This window comes from Phalacrocorax aristotelis, chromosome 3 (assembly GCF_949628215.1).
Source record: "Phalacrocorax aristotelis chromosome 3, bGulAri2.1, whole genome shotgun sequence".
Lineage (NCBI taxonomy): Eukaryota > Metazoa > Chordata > Aves > Suliformes > Phalacrocoracidae > Phalacrocorax > Phalacrocorax aristotelis.
In genome coordinates, this window is record NC_134278.1 from 60,295,005 (window position 1) to 60,309,568 (window position 14,564).

Genomic DNA, 14,564 nt, shown 5'->3' on the forward strand with positions numbered 1-14,564 from the left:
AGAAAAAGAGAAGCTATTCAAAATACCCCACCAAAACAACCAGCACATTGTAGCATGGTTTGCACAGACTCAAAAAAACAACAACAAAAAACATTTCTTCCAGAGCATTTCATCTTGCCCTAAATACTAAGATGCAGGAAAGGGCAAAAAGAAAGATAAGTGGATGCATATTTCTCAGTAATTTTTTTCCCCAACACATGCATTGGTGTGGGAGGTGGGGGTGAAGAATCCAGACATCTAGAAGCATATAATGCTTCGCAGGAAAAACTACCTAAGAATACATCCTATCAGTGATGAATTGATGAGTTCAGACTTTTAAGTCAAAATCCCTGACTCTTCAAAGCCCATAAATTTGGAGGCTGATTGGTTTCCAATTTTGGAATTGCAGACATTTTAGTGAACTTTTTGATAATGATTCAGTACTGCACCATTATACTTTTTCTTTTATTTACCTTCACTTAAGCATAGTCTGGAAACCCCTAGCAGAGCACAATTCATTACTCAATCTTTTCAGAACCTGTATAATGAAAAAAAGTATTACCAATGTCTGCTTTCCTTTAACCATCTACTTCAAGCATATATCACTGATTTCTGCCATAACCCTCTTTCATTCATTTCACTTTCCCTGTGAACAAAAATGTATTTTAAGAAGAATATATCATTGCCAGCTCCCTGATAGCTTGATATTCACAATTTTTCTTAAAAAGGGATGAGACCTCATACTTAATCCAAAACACAGCACTATAACAGCTACTAGGAAGAAAATTAACTTTATCTGAGCCAAAACCAGGGCACAGAAGCTGATAAAAATATTACTATATCTGAGCTTCTTACATAACAAGTAATTATGGTTTCCAACTATAGACAAAAATCCTAAAAAGGAAAAATCTTGACAAAAGGAATTATCTAGACCTACTTTATTTACACACCATGATTTAAGTCAATCTTGTATTTCTGAAAAATTGATCAGGCCCTCCAAGGTGGCTGATTAGTAATACTATGTTTTCCACTTCACTGCCTGGCAGTGCCTGCTGTATGACGGGGAGGGCTTTTCATAATCTTGGTAATCAAGGTTAATATAAAATTTGCATATCACCTTGCTGATGAGTGGAATGTTTCCTGGAAGAGCGCTGAGGTTAAAGTCACATATATTTAATCAGAAATTAAGCACTGGCTAAAAATATTACATATTTATTCTCAAAGTTAGTCTTCATGTGTTTACAGCCAGCCAGTTTTCCACCTGAGACTTTTAGGTAATTAAAGAAAATCTGTAAATTGGACTCATACAGCACATTAACCTCGAAATCTTTCATTGCCTTTGGAAATGACAAGCATCTACTAAATTTCTGCCACCTTGCCCTGAAGATATCTACTGTTTTGCAGGGAACAGTGAAGAAAGTCAAAATGCTCATCAGCTTCATTGACACTACATTATTCAATAGAAAGAGAATTGAACATCTTGTATGTATAGCCATACAGTTCCTTACAATACTCCAGTGCTTCAAGTATGACATTTCTACCCTAGTTTTAAGTTCAGAAGATACATTCAGTAAAGGAAAACGTAGAACGCAGTAGAACAAAAGCAAGCTAATCCAAGACTGCAATATAATAGAACACAAAACAGTGGAAAGACAGCATTGAAAAAAATTAAAGGAAAAGGGAAGGAGTAAACTTAGAAGAGAGTGCTATTTTCTGAAGAGCAACATTATTGGTGAAATTTTCATTTTAGACACTTTAGCTTCAGAATTCTGCAAATTCATTTTTTCTTCAACACCAGACTAAGGACAGATCAACATCAGTGATTGCTCTGTCCCCAATTCATTAGCCTGTAAAAACCAAGGCATCCAAAGTAATTTCTTCTCCTCCCCTGCTGGAACAGAGTTCTCGGCATCTTGTGGAGGCAGAGCTGTCTCTGCTGGCAATGGAGAAACACATCTTGGGTCACTGACTTAGACACGGTTGACATATTTTACCTGATTATTGTTATTGTAAAAATTCTTTTATACTAATTTATCATATTTGCTCTTTTTCAATGTAGCTGACCCCAAAACAAATTAGGTATCTCCAGAACAGGCTTACAAAAATGAGATCGACCAAGCTACGAAAGCTATCACATACATCTCATCAGACAATTTAAAAGTTCTTAAGACCTCAATTTCTTAAGTTCTTAAGATGCTCACTTTCACTCTGTGCACCATGATTTTCCAGTTTGAAGACAGGAATGAGACAGTATTTGCAGAAGTCCTTTGAGAGCTCTAAGTGCTTTGTGAGCCACAAAACTAAATTATTAATATGTTGCTGGTAATCACTCTGCTGGCACTTAATCTTTCTTTGTCCGCACCAAATTGTTAAACATCTTGGAAGAACTGAGACAGAAATGTGACAGATATGCTTGCACACTTTCATGTTTATCCTAACAGTTAAAAAAGATGGTGTTTTGTTTGTACTAACAAGTCTTGGAGAAGCAATAAGAAAGTTCATTATAAAAAAGCATTTCTCTGAGTAACTGTTCAATAAACTGTATAAAGAAGGGAAGTCTTTTGATTAAGTGCTGTCTGGCAAGTAGCAGCCAGGAGAACACTTAGGGGTTTACAAAGCACTTCTGACAAAAAAGCAACATCATTCCTATTCAGAGATATTTCCAAAAAGGGTTCAATCATTAGTGATAGTGGTAAGCAGTCAGACAGTTAAAAGTGCTTTTAAGGGATGAAAACTATGGAGAAAAGAAGGAGGAGGAAAGAAGGAAACAGATGTATAAGCCATTTCATTGTATATTAATGAACTAGGAACGAAAAAGTTTATGGACAGCCACATCAAATTCTTAAAAGCCACAAAGTATTCTCAAAGGAGTTATTCCACAAAAGGAGTGCTAAAGAATGATGCACCTATACAAGGAACATCTCAGTGACTTATACCACCTATCAAACACAAGCTGTTGCAAGTTTAAGAAAAAAAGCTATCTGCCTCAGTTTAATAAATATTACCCTAGTTTTACCAAACAATTTTTATACCTCTGCCAGAATGAAGTTTTAGCCGCTCACCAAAACAGAAGTTCTAGTTTGTACTTTATTTATGAGAATCTAAATGCTTAATTAATAAAACCCAATATTAAAAAGTCTAAAAATACCTGTTACCCCAAATTAGGTTGAAAGGAGATCGCATGAGGTAAAGAACCCAGAGAAATGGGCATAGGGCTGGTAATGGCAGATGAAGTTACTTTTCATTTCAACAACCAGAAAAAAAAATTTCACAGAATATGACCAGACTGGTTTAGGTAACCACAGAATATAAAAATTACATTTAGTCTGCCTAGGAATACAGAAAACAATTAAGTGCACATCTACTGGAAAGGGGGAGGAAGGGAAAATAAAAATAAATAAATTTAAAAAAAAAAAAAACCACACCAAGAAAAGAGGCTTTTGCCCTTCATATAAAACTTAACAATGGCTTAGCAGTTCAGGCCAAAGCTCTGCTTACCCCAACATATTTTCTTTAACAGTGGTCAAAGGGAAAGATAAGAACAGGGCAAAAATGCACAGCACTTGTCTGTTCCCCCAGAACATTCTCTGCTCCTCCAGCTACTTTCAGTTCATGAGGCTTACTGGACTTGTTTGCCTAATTACTGATTTTTTAATAGTTCTCTTCCACAAACTTGCCCAACTGTCTCCTTAAGCCTACATACTCCTCTGGAATCCAGAACAGCTACTTCCAACAGAGACTTTCATGGGTCCACACCCTGTTGCGTGACCCACCTGTTTGCTTCTTTTCAGCCTGGTTCCCTCGCTGGGCCAAAAACGTCCTCAACATTGAACTGTAAGAGGATTCCCCCTTCATGGCAGAGATGGTTTTGCAGACCTTTATCGTAAATTGTGTCTTTTTCTAGGCCAGAAAAACAGCCTATTGAAGCACTGCCTCTCATGCACGTCTACAGACTGTTCCTCTGGCACTGAACTCTTGCTCCTGCCGAGATTTCCAAAACAAGACTTTCACTGTCTTGCAATTCAACATCCAAGCCTTACAGAAAGTTTTAACACTAACTGGCTGGCTGCTTATCAGTTTTTCTTTAAATTCTCAAGTATAACATTTTCTATATTCAATTCTTATCTATTTAGTCAACAAAACTACACTATTTCCAAGTACTATTCGTCCAGTATGTCTTTGATATTAAGTCATTTTCTGTATTCCAATACATTTTCAACAAGGGGCGATGGTACAAGTTGGAACACAGGAAGTTCCACCCAAATATGAGGAAAAACCTCTTTCCTGTGCGGGTGCCAGAGCAGTGGCACAGGCTGCCCAGGGAGGCTGTGGAGTCTCCTTCCCTGGAGACATTCAACACCTGCCTGGACACGGTCCTGTGCCCCCTGCTCTAGCTGTGCCTGCTCAAGCAGGGGGGTTGGACGAGATGATCTCTAGAGGTCCCTTCCAACCCCTGCCATTCTGTGATTCTTAGCTCTACCAACAGACCAATACAAACCAAACTGCCTGCTTTCCAAAACTTTTTTGCATACAGCTGGTTTAGTGTCTCACATGTCTGCAAGTTTAGAATAGTTATCTGATATCCAAAATGGCAACAAATTCTCATATTTCACAAGAAATCTGTTTCCTACCTTATCTGGCAAATGTCCCAACTGTACACACCATTAGACCATTAGTGATTCTTCAATCAATCTGCCATCCTCCTGTAATAATTCTATTAGAGTTTCAAGACCTTTTAAGTTCATAGAGAAAAATAACATTCCAAGATCTTTGATCTATTTAAACTTTTATAAATCCTATAAATCATCAATATTAAAATAAAGAATGGATTCATTATGGATATCAGAATTCACAATTCAGCAAGAAAATGATTTGGTTTTCTAGATCTTTCCTGCACTATTTTAAATGGTCACGCATCATCAGTCTTCCTGAACGGACAAAAGAACTTCTGCTTGGTGCAGTTCAGTATTTTTTGTTTGCTAGCTATACTGCCAAGTGAAACCATCGCTCCCATCAAGCAGGTATCCTAGCCAGCCTCTCTGTTAAACTTACAGTGCCCTATTACTGTATGATGAAGTTTTAAAGAACCATAAAGAAAGCAAGTAAGTAATTTTTCACATGTTTGCGATTTCTGGTTCTAACAGGAATTTCTTTATCAGTTTCTGATCAAAGGTCACAAAAAACAGAGAGATGTAATATAAAACCAAAACCAGAAAGTCCATGGTTCACATCACAAAGTGGACCTCACATGTGATCAAGCAAGGATGTGACCCAGTGGGAGCAAAATTAATTTGCTGGGGGGACACAAAAAAAAAAAAAAAAAAGGAAACGAAGGACTTTTGGGGGATAGCGTGCAAAAAAAAAAAAAAAGAAAAACCCCAAATAAACCTACACACACAAAAAAAGTTCAAGGATGACGACAGTTCGCAAAGGAGGAGAAGTGGAAAAATGCCTGTGACAGAGCAGAAAGGAAGAAACAGCCCTCAGCAGTTGGATAATTCCTACTGTGCAAAGCACAGGAGAACTCGAGGAAATTAACAGAAGCATTAGACAAAACAATGCATCCAAACAGGAATAAACATCTTAACTAAAATAAATTAATGAGTTACAGGAGTAACCAACATAGACAATAGAAAGACAAGACTCCCAGACAGCTACAAAAGTTTGAACAACAAAAATCCTGTAATATCTTTCCTTTGAAGCAAACTTTAGGCAGGTCAAAGGTGGCATATTTGCAACGGAGTGATAAAAAAAAAGATTCCAGAACTAACAAGGACCAAAATCAAATCATATCCTCGATCCAAGGGATTCTCTAACCGAACCCTTTTTCTCGACAGTTCATCCACATGTTAAACAAACAAAATAGAAGATACAGATGCCTTGCTAGCAGGAGAGAGAGAAGACAGATTGTATCATTACAGGACTGCTGAAAACTTCTCGAATGCAAAATATGACAACTGAGGAATCACAGGCCCCATGCTTGGAGAAACCCACAGGAACTGTCCTAATGTGTAATTAACATTAGAATTTCATGTCATACACACTGTAAAGACTGGAGGCTTAAACCAGTGCAAAAAGCCCCCATGGAAATACAGAAAGGCACTACCTTGCTTCTTACACTCAAAGTTCCTGAGCCACAAATAGGCTCAAGGCTGGAAGTGTATTCTGGGGGAGGTATGACCATGAGTTTGGCCTGTTTGTGAACTCCTCTGCAAGCTTCCACTGCTATCTGCCATCAGAGACAGGATACGAAGCTAAACAAAAAATTCAGCTTGCTCCAGTAAAGCTACTGTAATAAAGTCAGAAAATTGTCAGAAAAAAGTAAGTAAAAAAAAAAAACAATCAAACAAAAAAAAAAACCCCACTCAACACAATACAGTTAAAGAAAGGCAGGTAAATGGATTTAGATACATATATATACACACAGACACACACACACACACACACATATATATACACACATAAAATCTCTTGTAGGTAAAAAGAAATGCGAAGTCCATCCAAACATGCTTAAGCTGTATCTATAGTGTTGACCAGTGACACGCAAAAACACCATGCCAGTTTTGAACAGAAATGCTGTTTAGCAGCCAATTAGCCTAGGTGCACCACTTCATTAGTACTATTAACACCACCATCCTGCTAACTTGCAAGTTACTATATGAGACTTCCTTATAATGTAACCTGTGCTATTCAGCCCCTCCTAATCTCTGTTCTCTTCCCTTACTTAAAAGTGAAGGAAATGGCACTGAAGCTGACCTGATTAACGAAGTACATGCAAACAGCTGTTGTCCGCAATGATCGTTAGCAGTAACCTTGCTTGTACAGGCAAAGATCCAATTCCCAGTTTAGTAAAGAACCTCTTCCATCACATTTTAAAAACCGATGTGTATTTCCCTTCAGGGCTGGCTAAACTCATGGACCAACAGCTAGATAAAAGTGCCAAAATCACAAGCCAGAGCTCTAGAGCAAAGAAGTCCCATGAGAAAAATTTAAAAAAGACTTTCCATGCAAAAGAATAACTCAACTCAAAACTAACACTACCAACAACAAAAAAAAACCACACAAAAATACCCACCCCACACACCACCAAAACAAACAAACAAAAAGAACAATGAAGACCAATGTTGTCTCTGAGACCTCAAAGAACCCCTTTAAACCACAAAAATACCAACCCTGTTTATGCAAACATGCAGGCCTGCACGGACAGCATGCAGATTTCCCCTCCAGTTCATAAAAGCAATTGTGCAAGTCATACACAAATCACAGCAGGTTACATTAACAGTTCTCCAGTCCTACTCCAGATTTATTTTTAATTTAAAAATAAACTGTGTTACACATTATTTCAATATTCTGCTGGATAACCGAGCAAGGGAAAGAATGAATTTAAGTGCAGTCTGTAGAGAGATAATATGAAGGCTATAACGTAAGTGAAAAATGGCCATGTTGCTAAGATAAGGCCCCAACCACCAATCTCATTGTCAAGCCTGGCCATCTGTCAGCAGAAACCTGATTTACTGCATATAATACTGCTATACTTGATTACTACTATACTGCTATAAAAGGCTCCTGGTTTTTTAAGCACACCAAAAGCTACTTTCTAGCGACATAAAAGGGTTAATAAAACACCTCCTTAGAAGCCAAGCTTTATGAAACCAGGTTTCAGAACTTTAAATCAAATTTCACCCAGCTTCAACGTCACTGAAAGATTCAATTCCTTTATAAATAAAAATATTAAAAACAGGGAAACAAAAACTGAAGAAAAACATGAAACGATAGTAAATTACACCAGTTTCAACCTATAAGTACGGCTTCTTGCATTGACACTTGTCTTTTTATGGAGATTATTTTGATGGTGAGCAGTTGCAAAGAATTTTAGAAAAGGCACTTTAAGAAACATGCCTGTAATACCACTGCTCAAGAAAATCATTAATAGAGGCCACCTTGCTTCATTTCATAACTAGTCCAGACATTCAAACTGTTAGCAAGAGCACTAATAGCTCAAAGCGTCCTTAGACAGGGGCCTGTAAGCACTATGTACAACAATGACGTAACACCTCATGGTGTAACAACTCAGATGAGTGCACCTAACCCAACTCTTCCCCGTCCTACATGCCAGGACAAAAATGCCTGTGTATGAGACTCATCCTTCACATCAAATACCCACTGAGCAAAAGAGCTGCAGGTACTTTCTCAGGTTAATCAAACAAATCAAATAACAGCATCTAGTAATAACAAGACTATTTTTCTCTCTAAACAACAGCCCTACACTGCAGGTGGTTTTGTCCCATAGCGAGCAAACAGGAGAAAAACACGTCCTGAGCAGCTGCTCATTAAGTGAGCACCATTCTGCCTGCACAGCAAATGAAGCAAGTGTCATGTGGAAAAAAACACAGTTTACGGTCATGTAATTAGACACGGTAACACAGGGATATCCAAAAGAGGAGGGAAGACAGGTACAAATTACAGTTGCACAGGCAATTTATTTCTGGGAGTTTATAATTTTTTGTGTTCCCAGAATTTAACCTTACCATTTCTTTTAATGAGGCTTGTTTTCAGCTTATTTTTTTCCTATTATAGAATAACAGATAACTTTGAACGATCACCTCCTATTGAAAAATATCCATCTCCAAATAATTTTATTCAGAATGGAACACCTTAAGGACACTGGGAAAATACTGTATCAGAACAGACCAAAAGGAATGCTGACTGTAGAGGACCTCGCTGCAAATGCTATAAAGCAGTTAAGAATTTACTGCAAGCTTACCTGATACTCATTGGGCCAAAAAGTGCTGACAGCCAACTCTGCTCGAAGCCAGTCTTTGCCAGTGGAGCTGGTGACGTTCCAGATGGGATTAGCCAGCGGCCCTTTGTTCACCCTAACCAGGATGTTCAAAGTGCCCGGGTTTGCTCCGTTCTTGCTGTACAGAAGGTAGCTGAAATCGATGCAGTGAGTATCATTTTCTTTCATCGTTGGAAGCTGGAGTCGAGTCTTTTCTCCAGGGTCATGGTCTGAGGAAATCACTATCATATATGATCCTAAATAAGGTGGGAGTGGGAAAGGAAACAAAACAAAACAAAAACAGTAGTAAGGAAAAAGATAAATGCCAAGAAACTGACTGTTCAACTGTGAAAAAGTATGGAATGCAAACGTTTTCATATCCCAAAACCTCAAATTTCAAGTAGCAAGAAATACAGCAAGGTATAAAATGCTAGAAACATCACTGAAGCAGTATCTACAGAAGATATCAGATATATCTGAAGGCCTATCTAGATGCTTCCACCTACAAACTTTTCTCTCTCCTGTTTTAAAATCAGATAATTGGAAATAGGATCACAGACAGACTGAATAAAAACAATGAGGGAAACAAAGGATCATCATTATTCTGAGGTCACTGAGGCCAAAATTCTCTCAGTTGCTCCACGGGTTTACTAAAAATGAAAAATATGGAATAATAACATCCTCAGCGCACCTTTATCACACCTTTCTCTACCCAGAAAAAAAGGCGGCAAGGCTTGAATTTTAGATGCATTAGCAATAGAAATAGTTGACTTAGGACACCAAGTCACATTTTTCCTGAAAAGCTGGGTTTGCTGCTCCGTTTGCCAGTGGGGGGGGTGACAGAAGTTTCTACATCTGGAAGAGAGCCCATCTTGTAAGTTTATTTTACAAGTATACAGAAGACAGAACAAGCTCAGCCTGTCTAGCTACTAAGGCAGAAAGCAGAAATCAGATGTTTGAACAGGTTATACAGGACATTATACTGAAACAGTTTGCCCTGATGTTCTGCAGAATGGACAATAAAGACAGGGCTAGCATATCCTAGTCCTAGTGCACCCCCATTTCTTCAAGAGCAATGGCTCCATACCAGGTACTATATAGTGAATAAACCCCACAAAACAAAGCTTCTGAGACACAGCGTACCAGGCAAAACATTACAGCCAGGTGAGAAAATCCAACTCTGAATCCTTGCCGCAGGAAAGTTTCCTAACCTGAACTTACCTACCCTCCTGCTTAATGATTCCAGAAACTTCACATTGACAGACTTTGCTTCTACTTCTAGTCCTAAAGAGCACCATAACAAAGAGCTCTTCCTCCCAAAGAAAGCTTAGGTGAAATCCATCAGAAATACAGTTCTAAAATTAGCCTAAACTAAAAAATAAATAAATGAAAATCACAGCATTGTGAGCACCTGTCCAAATGAGTAGCCCCATAGAAATTCTGAAAGTATGTACATGACAGAGCATTTATTGATGGAAAATCTTCTCTGAAGTATGTATTTGTATAAACTATTACCATTCTGTACATGAAGTTTGTCCTTTGTTCTTTATGTAGCAAGGACTACTGTGTTCTAATATGTCCTAAAAAATTGTATTAATTGTTCTGAAAATTGTTGACAAGCTGTTGCTCAGGAGAAGATGAAAACTTATGTAAATGGATTAAGTTATCTGTGTGACATGCTGATTTACTGGCCTGTAAAGATATTCTGTGTTTAAAAAAATTTATAACAAAAGAGAAAGCAATACTATACAATGAAAGAAACTCGAAGTATAGTGCCAGGATTTTGTTTTTTAATACTAGACTTAAAAAAAAAAAGTTTAAAGAAAATTCTACTATAATGTTACATAATTGCCTAGTTAATATTTAGAATTGTATGCAGAATCCGTTGTTGGATTCACTTTTTACTAGAGAATGTGGCAAAGTATCAGTTTCTGATCATCGCTTCACCATTAATACCCATTTATAAAGACACACAGGAATCATATTATAATACTTAGGTTTGCTGTTATTAGAAGTCTTTAATGATTTTGGTCTTGAATCAATTGACAATTCAACATGAGATGCTCAAAAATGTATTTCTAAGGCCATGTTCACTGGTCTGTAGTTATCATGCCCCTTGACTCTAGAAAAAACTTACTTAGTAATAAGTGTGTTTGTAATCTCTATCTTACTAATACATATGCTCTTACAAGTACCTGATTATTCATGATTGATGCACTACAGAATAATACTTTCAAAATTTTTGGCAATAAATACTATGCGTGTGGCAGGGGAAGGCTGCATGTCAGCAATTTGGGTGGGTTTCTTTTCCTACGTGAGTGTTAGAAAACTGAAAACAATCACTGAAAAACTACAAAGACCGCTCTCCACACCATTAGCACAGATTCTCCATAGGCATTTACACTGCCTCTGAGCCATATCTGACAAATATTTCTAAGCAATAGACAAAAAGCAACTGATTTTTTCCCTGCACAAAATAAACATTAACATTTCTAAAGCTAAGATCAGGAAGCAGATAAACCCTCCAACTTTTTCTGTAGGGAACCTGTGGGGGGAAGGAAGGAGTAGAATAAAAGAGCTGAGCTTTGCAGAATTTTTGAAATGTCATTTCTCTCAACTAATTTTAAGGTAAAAACATTGGGGAGAAAAGAAAATCTAAATCATATTACAAGAAATAAACTAGATGTATTTTAAGATCTAGTTCCTATATATCCTTATATATCTTATAAAAGATAATCCATAATAATCTTTGGAAGCACCAACATACATTTTTCTGCATATCAACACATTTTATAGTACTCTATCTTTAAAACCCCATTTTTCACCATTTAAAAATATTTAGCAGTAAACTTGCATATATCTAGCAGCATGTGTTAGTCCTACAGCATTTCATGAAATGCTCCAGACAGCATTCATAAACCATTTGTCACGAAGCCAAAGCATCTGTTCAACATCTCGCAAACTACTTCTCCTCACCCTGCTTTTTAAACTTCTTAAGAGGCTATATCCCATGAATGTAAACAGCCTCACTCCTTCCTCAGTCATCTACCTACTCCAAGAAAATCAGAAGCCAATGCCAAAGTAAACTATACATCAAATTTATATCTTTGAAAAACACAGAAAATATTTTCTTATGCCTTTTATAAGAAAGTCGTCTTTATCCGTAAAGAAAGACTATGTACTAAAATAGGACTGAAAGAGTTGGGGTTTTTTTCCCCCCATTTATACATGCTTGTAATTCTTACGTCAAAACTTCAAGCCCTTGTACAAAACTTCAGCCCTAGATACTCCATCTACAGCTTTTTTTTTTAAACACGCGTTTCCTTTAACACTAAAAATTGTATTTTGTAGTACTACGTATGTGGCACCAGTTGCTGTGCCATCCATTAAAACAAATGAGGCCACATAAACATGAATAATAGAAATTATAGAAAGAATAGTATTTGAAACAAAAGATTTATAATTAGATGTCCAAGTAAGTTTGAGGCAGCATAGCACTCATGAGAAGAAGTTATAAAGGTTTTAAATTTGGAAGGTATTCACTAATACCAGACACTACTTTTATAAAGCAATGCCCACTGGAAGAGGGATCACAGTGGGGACGCATCCCTCTGAAAATACTTGCTCTCAAAATTAGCACCAAATGCCCCTTCACATACCAAAACAAATGTATTTCATAAATGTTATTAGATACGAAATAAAAGGAGTAAATAAAACCACTGCCAAAAGATTTTTCCTTTAATTTTTAAATAATTCATTAGCTACAGTGAACGGGAACTGTCCTGATATGAAATAGTAATTTATAATGCTATTCAAATAAGTGTCAAAATATATGTGAGTATTAAAAACAAGACTTTCAATGGTAATGTACACTCCAGCGTACACTTAGATATTAGCGTACAGAGATCCCAGGTGGTCAGGCAAATATCTGACCTGCTTCCACATACAACTACTGCAACACTCAGCTGACTATGTAAAATGAGTGGACAGCATTTATTTTTATGGACAAACAATGAAACATAGGCATAACTGCATATGAAAAAGAAATCACAAAGATCACACACATATGAAACAAATCTGTAATACTGTATTACTACTAAGTCGAAGTTTTCAATTAATAGGTGTATTTAATAAAGAGGTGACAAAAAATTCCAATTTGTGGAACTAACCAACACTTTGAATTATTATTAGTGGCTATATGGGCACAGTACAAAAGCAAGACGTGCTAAACAAACCTCAGCAAACCACTTCAAACAGGGAACAATTACCCAGATATTTAACACAGAACCAGAGGGCAACAGATCACAGGCTAGATGGTAAGATACTGTTGGACTTGGCAGAAATGTGAATCACAAGTGAGGGAAATGCCCAGAAACATATTAATCCCCAAGATTAACTATCTATTTTATATTTTCAATGAGAATTTACAGTAACTTCACAACAGTGCTCCAGGCTGGAGCAGGGAACAGGGTGAGCAGGAAGGACGAGCAGAGACCAAGTGCTATGGACTGATCACAGCCCCCAGTCCCCATCCCCCTGTGCTGGTGGGGCGGGGGAGGGGGAATTAAGTTGATTTTTTCCCCAAGGCAAGGTTTGCTTGTGATGGTCGGCAGTTGTGATTTCTCCCTGCCTCTGTCTCAACTCCTGAGCTTTTTCATCTTATTTTCTCCCCTTGTGCTCTTGAGGAAGGGAGCAAAAGAGCAGGCTGGGTGGGGGTCTGGCCAAGGTCAGCCCGCCACAGTTGCCAAAAAGGTAAACGGTAGCAGTTAAATAGTTTTACCTAACTGCAGTTAGATACTGCATATACTAGCCGGTTTTTTAAATCCCAGAGGAGACAGGCTCTGTGACTTTTGCCATCATTACTGGCCTAAAAGATCAAGCACAAGCTGATGTAAAACACGGCATATACCTACTTCTCTTGCAGACCAGAAAGAAAAAGATCTACTGACCTGTGCTCTATTTCCACTAAGATTTTATAAGGAAGCTGCAAGTAAGTTGCCTCATTAAAAAACAAAATTAATTAAAAAAAATTTAAAAAACATATTTAGGGCACTGAAGGAAGAGAAACTTAACATGAAAAAGCAGAAGTTTATTTTTAATTTTTACATGACAGAAAGAATAAATTTCATCTTTGGATGATGCTGGAAGGAATTAGAGGTGAAAAGTATCCAAAGTCATAATTTACACCTGGACAAAGAGCCATGGCTCCTAACTATTCCTTTCACTATTCTTTTCACTGCCTGTTTTTCACCATGCCCAATCACAGTGTCTTTAGTTACTCTGGCAGTAGGGCTGTTACAAAATGCATCCCAACTTATCGGTAACATTTTTCTTGAAACATGTAATTTGACACTTATGTTGCTTCACCCTCCTGTCAGTAATTCCCAGAGGAGTCTTTCCCATCTTTGCGAGTTTACAATCTTTAGAACTCATACGGAATGTTCTTTCTCCCAACCACACTCAAGTGTTTGATTTCTTCAAAGCAAGCTCCACCCTTCCATTTTGCTTCTCTCAAGTCCCTTCTATTTATTTGCCAGTTAATAGCTCCTAATACTATTCCTGATGTAAAACGCCAATCAAATTCCCTCCTGCACACAACAGAAACATCAGAGTATGAAATGACTAAATAACACTGCTTCCTAAGCCTTTACGCAGCTCATGCCAAGAATTCAACTTCAGGATCTGACTTCCATGAAGAATTTGATGTCTATTCAGCACTTATTCATGAAGAACCTGCTAAAAGGCATCTACATAGATAAGGAATAAGAGACATCAGGCTTTTCTTTAGCCATATTATTAAGTATGT

At 37.4% G+C, this 14,564-nt stretch overlaps 1 protein-coding gene across 5 annotated transcripts in view; it reads right to left on the reverse strand.

Moving 5' to 3' along the window:
• PTPRK (protein tyrosine phosphatase receptor type K) overlaps positions 1-14,564 on the reverse strand; it is a 420,549-nt gene that overhangs the window by 274,096 nt on the left and 131,889 nt on the right. For all 5 annotated transcript variants that reach the window (XM_075087593.1, XM_075087592.1, XM_075087590.1 and 2 more), the window contains exon 3: positions 8,744-9,015. In XM_075087593.1, coding sequence (XP_074943694.1) covers positions 8,744-9,015 — 272 coding nt within the window. The remainder of the gene's footprint in view (positions 1-8,743; positions 9,016-14,564) is intronic.